The sequence below is a fragment of the Salvelinus sp. IW2-2015 genome, linkage group LG2 (genome assembly GCF_002910315.2).
Source record: "Salvelinus sp. IW2-2015 linkage group LG2, ASM291031v2, whole genome shotgun sequence".
NCBI lineage: Eukaryota > Metazoa > Chordata > Actinopteri > Salmoniformes > Salmonidae > Salvelinus > Salvelinus sp. IW2-2015.
Window position 1 is genome coordinate 30,504,190 of NC_036839.1, and position 9,590 is coordinate 30,513,779.

At 44.5% G+C, this 9,590-nt stretch overlaps 1 protein-coding gene across 1 annotated transcript in view; it reads left to right on the forward strand.

Moving 5' to 3' along the window:
* Positions 1-8,780, forward strand: part of LOC111971485 (DnaJ (Hsp40) homolog, subfamily C, member 15) — a 20,983-nt gene extending 12,203 nt beyond the window's left edge. Inside the window, 4 exon segments of the mRNA XM_023998287.2 lie at positions 2,003-2,050; positions 2,052-2,083; positions 2,434-2,504; positions 8,214-8,780. Of these exon segments, the coding sequence (XP_023854055.2) occupies positions 2,003-2,050; positions 2,052-2,083; positions 2,434-2,504; positions 8,214-8,287 (225 nt within the window). The 3' untranslated portion in view covers positions 8,288-8,780.
* Positions 8,781-9,590: the final 810 nt, after the last annotated feature.

Genomic DNA, 9,590 nt, shown 5'->3' on the forward strand with positions numbered 1-9,590 from the left:
CTTCTGTACTTTGCTTTCTCCGTTCATCTCGCCTCGCATCCTGACTAGTTACTCAGTCCTGCGCTGAAAACATGGCTCAGCATAATGTGCCTACTCACCATGCACTTCAACCGTAGGATGGTGCCCAGGTTTCCTCCAGACGTGAGGAGCTTGCATTCAGACCCAAAACAGTTCATTCTTGGGTTTTCAGAGACGCACGTCTTGCTTTCTCAAGAGAGTTCTTAGGTAATGTTGGCAAACTTCCAAGCGGGTTGTCCAGGTTGCCTTTTACTGAGAGATGGCTTCCGTCTGGCCACTACCATAAAGGCCTGATTGGTGGAGTGCTACAGGATGGTGTCCTTTGCTGGAAGGTTTCTCCCATTCCACATAGGAACTCTAGAGCTCTGTCAAGAGTTAACATCAGTTCTTGTCACCTCCCTGAACACACACACACAGGCTACAAACGTTGTACATAGACAATTCCCCACACCAAACTAAAGCCTATGGCTACCTTAAATATGGCTCCCAATCAGAGACAACAGAAACCAGCTGTCTCTAATTGGGAACCCATTCAGGCAACCATAGACTTTCCTAGACAACTACACACAACATAGACACAGCTAGACAACTATACTAAACATAAAGCCAACTACTCTAAATAAACCCCCTAAACCTTACAATCACCCTGGACACTACAAAACCCACATAAATACCCATGTCACACCCTGACCTAACTAAAATAATAAAGAAAACAAAGAATACTAAGGCCAGGGCGTGACACATGGGGACAAATATCGTACTTTTTGGAGAAATGCCCTCTGGTCTGATGAAACAAAAATAGAACTGTTTGGCCATAATGACCATCGTTATGTTTGGAGGAAAAAGGGGGAGGCTTGCAAGCCGAAGAACACCATCCCAACCGTGAAGCACGGGGGTGGCAGCTTCATGTTGTGGTGGTGCTTTGCTGCAGGAGGGCCTGGTGCACTTCACAAAATAGATGGCATCATGAGGAAAGGAAAATGATGTGGATATATTGAAGCAACATCTCAAGACATCAGTCAGGAAGTTAAAGCTTGGATGCAAATGGGTCTTCCAAATGGACAATGACCCTAAGCTTACTTCCAAAGTTGTGGCAAAATGGCTTAAGCACAACAAAGTAAAGGTATTGGAGTGGCCATCACAAAGCCCTGACCTCAATCCTATAGAAAATCTGTGGGCAGAACTGAAAAAGCATGTGTGAGCAAGGAGGCCTACAAACCTGACTCCGTTACACCATCTCTGTCAGGAGGAATGGGCCAAAATTCACCAAACTTATTGTGGGAAGCTTGTGGAAGGCTACCCAAAATGTTTGACCCAAGTTAAACAATTTAACGGTAATGCTACCAAATACTAATTGAGTGTATGTAAACTTCTGACCCACTGGGAATGTGATGAAAGAAGTACAAGCTGAAATTAATAATTCTCTCTACTATTATTCTGACATTTCACATTCTTAAAATAAAGTGGCGATCCTAACTGACCTAAGACGGAATTTTTACTAGGATTAAATGTCAGGAATTGTGAAACTGAATTTAAATGTATTTGGCTAAGGTGTATGTAAACTTCTGACTTCAACTGTAGGTCAGCTGGGAAAGGGAGGGGTCAGAAAGGGCAGACACACAGCTGCACTTTTTGATGACTCACTTTGGGTGTGTGAGTGAAACAGTCATTCCATATAGTGTGTGATTGAGGCAGTGCATGACATGAGCTAGTTGAGTGATCAGACCTCACACTCTGTATGCCTGTCTGTGGGAGTCACTGACTGTGTGTGTGGGAGCAGGGAGTTACTGAACCCTAGCCAACAACTCATATCTCTTGTCTTGTTTTGATCTGTTGTACCAAATAATGCACTTCCACCTTTCATACTATTAACCTTTACACTGAGGACAGAAGGATACGTTTCTAGACAGTCAGTGGGTGAGTTGACTCATGAATACAGGTTTGTTGTATACTTTCAGTACTAACATCTCTCCTCGCTCTCCAGGCCTTCTCATCTCATCACTATAAAGGAGGGTTTGACCAGAAGATGACTTAAAAGTGAAGCCAGCCTCATCCTTGGTATTAGGTAAGACTGCTGAAATCATGCTACTCATGCTTGACTGTTCGTGCGGGTGTGTGCACGACTGTTTGTATTTGTCAGTGTGTGTGTTCATGCTAAGGATGTGTGTGATTTCTCTGGGTCTTTGATGGGTTTATATTAGTCGTCTCTCTTCCTGGTTTAGTTCAATTTTGCACTGTCTATCACATTAGGGAGAGAACAGAACACCACTGAATAGTTTAGTGGTCAGAAGAACTGGATGGGTTTTACTGCAACTTGTCAGTCTGTGTCCACTAGATGGTGCTGCAATCCTGCTCTAAATCTGATTTGTATAGCCCAACCACCCCTCTAACCTTTATCTGTCGTCTTCCCTGAAGCCCAACCAGCACCAAGTCCAAGGTGAGAGATGCCCACCGGAGGATCATGGTCCTGAACCACCCAGATAAAGGTCAGTTTAACCCCAAGGTACTAGACATGATAAATTACAGATTAGATATTGCTTTTACGTGCTTAATCTCTTTATTACTGGTTATCAGCATGAACAGGAGAGCACCTGTCTATTGAACCACTCGTCCCTTTTCTTTTTACTCAAGGTTAATGGCCTCCCTCAGTCTCCCTCTGCTGAGAGGATTACATGCGTGCGCACACACAGTCATACACAAACACGCATACACAGTAGCTAGTTTTACACACTCGTCCCCAATGTGTTTTTCCCTCCTGAGAGGAGTACACACACGGCGGGTAGTTGTACTCTGTGTGAAATGAGAAATGGCCTGTGTGAAATGAGAAATGGCCTGTGGGATTCCTATCTGACTATGGGCGATAAGGGCTGAGGTGACAGAGTAAGGAGAGGGAGAATAAGGGTATGAAATATTGGGCTATAAGCTCTGTAGGGTCACCTTCTGTAGCCACATCCATCAATGCTGTCACCCTTGGATATGTCTTGGGTTCTGGTAACATAGTATCTATTAGTTTCCATGTGTTTGGTTAGAGGGACATCAATGGAGAAGAGAGGGTAATAACTAGGGCTGTTGCGGTGACCGTATTACCGGCAGTCATGACTAGAACTGCACGGAATCCGCGCACAAAGAAATCGGACAAATCTGCAGAATTTCAAATAGAATGCATAGCGTTCTGAAGCTAAAATAAGCTGCTTGCGAAGTTAAATAAAATGTACTTGTTTTCATTTAAATGTTCTGTTTTCATTGAAATACATCAATCACTGAAAAATGTAGCCCCTTCCCTGTGTGAGAGGTCCAGGGTGCAGACAGCTCCGTGAATGAATGACAGCTGTGCTTCATTTGGGAAACCAAGTGAGATCAGTTCGGGAACATCGATAGTAACATGTTTTCACAACTAAACATATTTCATTAAACTGTTGACAGCTCCGCTCTCTGAATGTTTTAATATTCTATATTTTAAATATTTTAAATTACAGATTTTTGGGGGGGGGAGAGGGGCTTGAGTTCATATATAGGCCTAGGTGTATACACAATGCGCATGGGTGTTTTAAATTCATCCATTTCGTTGTTAGGCTTTGAAACAACATCCACAATGATCATGTTTTCCACTGTTTCAACCTGCTGTTTAACTTATTTTTTCAAATTCAGCAATCACAGTGAGGTGAGTTTTAAAAGCATAATACTGTTTTGATGATAAGTGGCTGATGTGATTTTCGATTGCATGGATGTCAGAGTGGTTAGAAGGACAATAGAGCCCTGAGTACCAGGCCATTAGCAACTTGGATACTGCCAAAGCATGTCCTGAGTGGATAAAAAGAGATTACTATGACTCAACGGTTACATGGAATCTTACTGTGGTCATGACCAAACCCAAACAGAATCTGCAGGGATTTATTTTCTCTATTTTCTACAGAAAGCTTTTTTTTGGCCTCTATTGTAGTAACATCATTTAATAACATTGGGAACATGGTTTTATGGAAATAAATGCTTAATTCTCTGTATTAGATGAATGAACCTACAGTTCTTACTAAAGCGCAGTCAAAAATAACCTCTACAGACTCAACCTTAATCATAAATGTTTCTTTAATGTAAAAATTATAAAGTGTCAAAGTGCAAAGGAATACAAATACATGGATGAAACCATCTATAAATACATAAACAAATAGATTAACAATTGTCTCTTCATTCCATTCCCCATATAACTACTCATTAACTATTATCAAATTGATTTAAACCAAAACACAGAAAGAGTGTTGGTGGGGGTGTGTGTGACTGACATGCTTTTTACTACTCAATGCTGTTATACTTTGCAATCAACAGGCTCCTACGCTGACTGAGTAGTATCTGATCATGTGAGAAAAGTCTCCATCCACTGAGGTAGAGGGGAAACACAGATGTATCACTGCAATGTGAGCTAAGACTGGCATCCTGTCCTTTCTGGTAAGGTCCTAGTGAAGTCCGTGAGCACATCATGTACTCTGCAAGGTACTCCACAGCAGGTATCCAGGAGCCCCACCTGGTCTGCACAGCATTCACAGGAGAATGGCCATTTTCCAGCATGAATGATCTCCGTTCCAGACGCTGGTGTGCCTGACAGAACACCCTCACCAGAGCACACAGCCTGTTCACGTCCTCAAACATCTCTGGAAAACATCCAGCACCAGGAGATGCGCAGAGCAGGTGACGTGTCCAGAGCAGGTGACGTGTCCAGAGCAGGTGACGTGTCCAGAGCAGGTGATGTGTCCAGAGCAGGTGATGTGTCCAGAGCAGGTGATGTGTCCAGAGCAGGTGATGTGTTCAGAGCAGTGACGTGTCCAGAGCAGGTGACGTGTGCCAGAGCAGGTGTGACGTGTCCAGAGCAGGTGACTGTGTCCAGAGCAGGTGACGTGTCCAGAAGCAGGTGACGTGTCCAGAGCAGGTGAGTGTGTCCAGAGCAGTGACGTGTCCAGAGCAGGTGACGTGTCCAGAGCAGGTGACGTGTCCAGAGCAGGTGACGTGTCCAGAGCATGACGTGTCCAGACAGTGATGTCCAGAGCAGTGATTGTGTTCAGAGCAGGTGACGTGTCCAGAGCAGGTGACGGTGATTCCAGAGCAGGTGACGTGTCCAGAGCAGGTGACGTGTCCAGAGCAGGTGACGTGTCGACAGAGCAGGTGACGTGTCCAGAGCAGGTGATGTGTCCAGAGCAGGTGATGTGTCCAGAGCAGGTGATGTGTCCCAGAGCAGGTGAGTGTCCAGAGCAGAGTGACGTGTGTCCAGAGCAGGTGCATGTGTTCAGAGCAGGTGACGTGTCCAGAGCAGGTGAAGTGTCCAGAGCAGGTGACGTGTCCAGAGCAGGTGACGTGTCCAGAGCAGGTGACGTGTCCAGAGCAGGTGATGTGTCCAGAGCAGGTTGCATGTGTCCAGAGCAGGTGATGGTCCAGAGAGGTGACGTGTCCAGAGCAGGTGACGATGTCCAGAGCAGTTGACGTGTCCAGCAAGCAGATGTGACGTGTCCAAGAGCAGGTACGTGTCAGAGCAGGTGACGTGTCCAGAGCAGGTGACGTGTCCAGAGCCAGGTGATGTGTCCGAAGCGGGTGTCCAGAGCCAGGTGATGTGCTCCACGAGCAGCTGTGACGCTGTCCAGAGCAGGTGACGTGTCCAGAGCAGGCATGCGGTGTATATAGAGCGTGACGTGTCCAGAGCACGGTGACAGTTGTACGAGAGCAGGTTGACGTAGTCCAGCAGCACGGTGACAGTGTCCGAAGAGCAGGTGACGTGTCCAGAGCAGGTGACGTGTCCAGAGCAGGTGACGTGTCCAGAGCAGGTGACGTGTCCAGAGCAGGTGACGTGTCCAGAGCTGGGGGAAGAGGCCATTCAAGATGCAGGTGAAAGCCTTCATTTAGATAGCTGAATCACTTACAAAAGCCCACACATTGCTAAAAAGTCAACCCCATTGTTGTTGAGACAGGAAATTACATCTTGGGACACAGTGGTAAAGTTTACTTTATCCAAGAAAGCCAGGTCTGCAACAACAGGTCGCTCATACTGGTTAGAGTCTTCCAAAGGCATCGGTCGTCTCATCAAGGATGACAAATAGCCTTTCCCTTTACAGCATATTTGATGTCCTGCTCATATTGTGGATATAATTCTGGTAGAGAGAAAAAATAAAACAAAAATGTAGAAAATAAAGAACAATGGTTAAGTTTGGTAAATTAAGAATTCTCAGGTTGAGTTCAATAGCAGGCCTACAGGAGATCAAGCTTTGAGGCTAAACACACACTCCTGAAGCCACACACACACACAGCCCATAAACCAGACAGTGTCTCAAATACATTTTCAAACAATGATTGTTAACAAAAAAAAGTAATAATAAATATATATGTCTGTGACTCGCTGCTTTTGTCATTCCTAACTTGTGATGGAGCTGTCCAAACAAGTGACAGCTAAGTTAGCTAGCCTAAGTGACGTGATGGAGCTGGTGTGACAACATGGGAGCTTGCCAAGCTAACATTAGCTAGCTAACTTGCCACTATGTAGATCCAGATCATCAGTGGTGGAAAAAGTACTCAATTGTCAGACTTGAGTTAAAGTAAAGATCCCTTAATAGAAAATGACTCAAGTGAAAGTCACCCAGTAAAATACTACTTGAGTAAAAGTATTTGTTTTTAAATATACTGAAGTATCAAAAGTAAATGTAGTTGCTAAAATATACTTAAGTATGAAAAGTACGACCAATTTAAAATTCCTTATATTAAGCAAACCAGACGGCACAATTTAATTTTTATTTACAGATAGCCAGGGTCACACTCCAACATAATTTAAAAACAAAGCATTTGTGTTTAGTGAGTCCGCCAGATCAGTGTGTGAATTGGACCATGTTCTGTCCTGCTAAGCATTCAAAATGTAACAAGTACTTTTGGGTGTCAGGGAAAGTGTATGGAGTAAAAATAACAATTTTCTTTAGGAATGTAGCGAAGTAAAAGTTGTCAAATAGAAATAGTAAAGTACTGTACATTTAATTGTCACGCATCAGCGGCTTGTAGGTGTGGAGGCCTGGAGATGCTAGACATCTTTAATTAACTGTCAAGTACCGTGAGACATGTCAGTCATGGGTTTGGGCAGGAAAGTGTTGACTGATTCCTGGTCAGAGTAATGGGATGGAATGATTGGTTAATTACCTCATTAGTTCCTGTCTGTGAGCCAAGGAGGGTCAGTGGACAAGATGTGTTTTGCTATTTCTGAAAGTAATTACCTGAGTTGGCCCTCTAGCCCTGTTTTTGGTATCTCTCTGTTAATGTGCTGTAAGCCACTCGCCAGGCCGGCTCTGTGTTTGTCAGTGACTGATTAGCAGACTAGTTGAGGCCTTCGTCAGGCCCTGCTCTCTGCCACTGCAAAACACTCCTTAACGCTTTCTCATTTATTACTATAAAAACACACACACACACACACACACACACACACACACACACACACACACACACACACACACACACACACACACACACAGTACTGCTGAAATACACACACCACACACCGCCTAGAGAGGGCAGTATACACACATGGCTATTGGCTACTGAGGTTTGTGTTGTGTACACACACGTCTGTGCCCTCAGGCTGTCTTGGTGTCACACAGCAGACTCTACTTCTCCTAGGATGCTGTACTCATTGACCACTCTGACCCAGGACACACACACACATCTCTATCATGACTTTTCAGAACAATGTGTTGAAGGCTAGGAGGAGAGGATGTCACTGTACACTATTAGGATGTGACTCAACCTCTGTTTGTGCTAGCTCAGCATACACCTATCCCCTGTACTCAATAGTGATTACTGTTCCACAAGGTGTTAATGCACAGTGCCGGCAGGCGGAGAAGCTGTAGATTGGATGTGACTCAGACGGCTAATGACTGAGCCTGCTGTAGTCCATCTACACCTGACCTTTACCTGACCTCTGACACATCCCGTCTGTGTAGTCAGTAGAAGGTTTTGAGAGGGCATTGGTTGGGCGGAACTGAATGTCTTGCATGCCATGTGTATACTGTGGTATGTTGTTCTCACCTGGAATGGATAGAGGGCTGAGAGATATGGAACAGGAGGATGGGGAGAACATTTTAAATTGGGTGGTAGCGAGGACAGATGGAAGATACAGGGGGAGGAAAAGGGAGGATGAAACAGATGGGTATTGATGAAGCGGATGTGTGTTCTCCCTCTAGGGGGATCTCCTTACATGGCTGCGAAGATCAACGAGGCCAAGGACCTGCTGGATAAAGGCCAGCAGGGCGGATAACTACAGCCCCCATCACCCCACTGACCTCCTGAACTACAGTACACTACAGATTAAAACTAAAGATCCCAACTATAGACCTAGCTGCTGACCTGGACTACAGTACACTACAGATTAAAACTAAAGATCCCAACTATAGACCTAGCTGCTGACCTGGACTACAGTACACTACAGCTCCATTTCTATCCCTTACCTTCCCCAGAAGCAGTGTGACTGCACAAATGGACAATATACACAATCCTTGTTACGTCGCAGTCAGGAAAGGTACTCTTTCAAGTTGAAGGTTGTCTGTAGTTATAGGTTTACAAAAGTCAACATGTTTACTGTACAGTCTGTTGTAAATACACTATACCATAAGATACAAGATGATAATAATATTCCTTAGAAATTACCTTAGAATTCCTCAATGTGGTAAAGACATGGCCGCTGTGTGTGTGTAATTTAGCCAATGTTGCTGAATAAAGCATTTTATGGAATGGTAATCAATGACTCATTATTGTGTTTCTGTTTGAATGTGTTTCTGTGATTATTCCCTCTGCGCTGAAACGCCATCGTAGTAAACTACTAACTGCTGCAGCAATAGCAGGTGCTGATGAGAGGGGGAACATTGGGTAAGAGATGTTTTTGAAGCTCCTGTGCCAAACGGTGACATTTGGTAACCATAAATGAACGCTGTTTCACCAGTAGCCTGCAGTAAAAGATTTTTCCACAAACCAGTATCTAAGCCGATGGCTAAACGACCATGTTATACATGTTATACTTCATTCCAGCATGCTTCTATCATTAAAATACATACTAAACCAACTCATTCTGGGAGAATGACGTTCCCATCTGAAGTTGCAGTAAAGCGTTTCCCTATTAGCAGTCGGTGTGTATTCCCTCTGAACCTCTGTACAGGTCAGGGCTGTTGTGTGCTTGGCTAAGGCCTGCTCTGCTCTGCTCTCCTGTCCCTCCTGTGGCTGGGTCTATTTCAAACTGGGAAGAGCCCACATGGCCCTCCTGAGCCAGCCTCTCCCTTCCACCTCCTGATCTCTCGCTCTACCTCCCTCCACCAGTCCTCTCCACCAGAGTATAGTTCTGTAACACGTGTAAAAAAAGAACAGATTCTGCTGTCTAAAAGATTTGTTTTGCCGAGCTTCTGCAACTCGGCTGTACTACTGCCATGCTGGAGAGGGGAAATGACTTGCCTATAGCTCCCACCACCCAACTCATTTTAACAGCTTGTGCACTGTAAATATGCAAGGCTATGGGAATTTGCTGATAAAATATATATTTATATCCAATGCTTGCCTAAATATATCACATG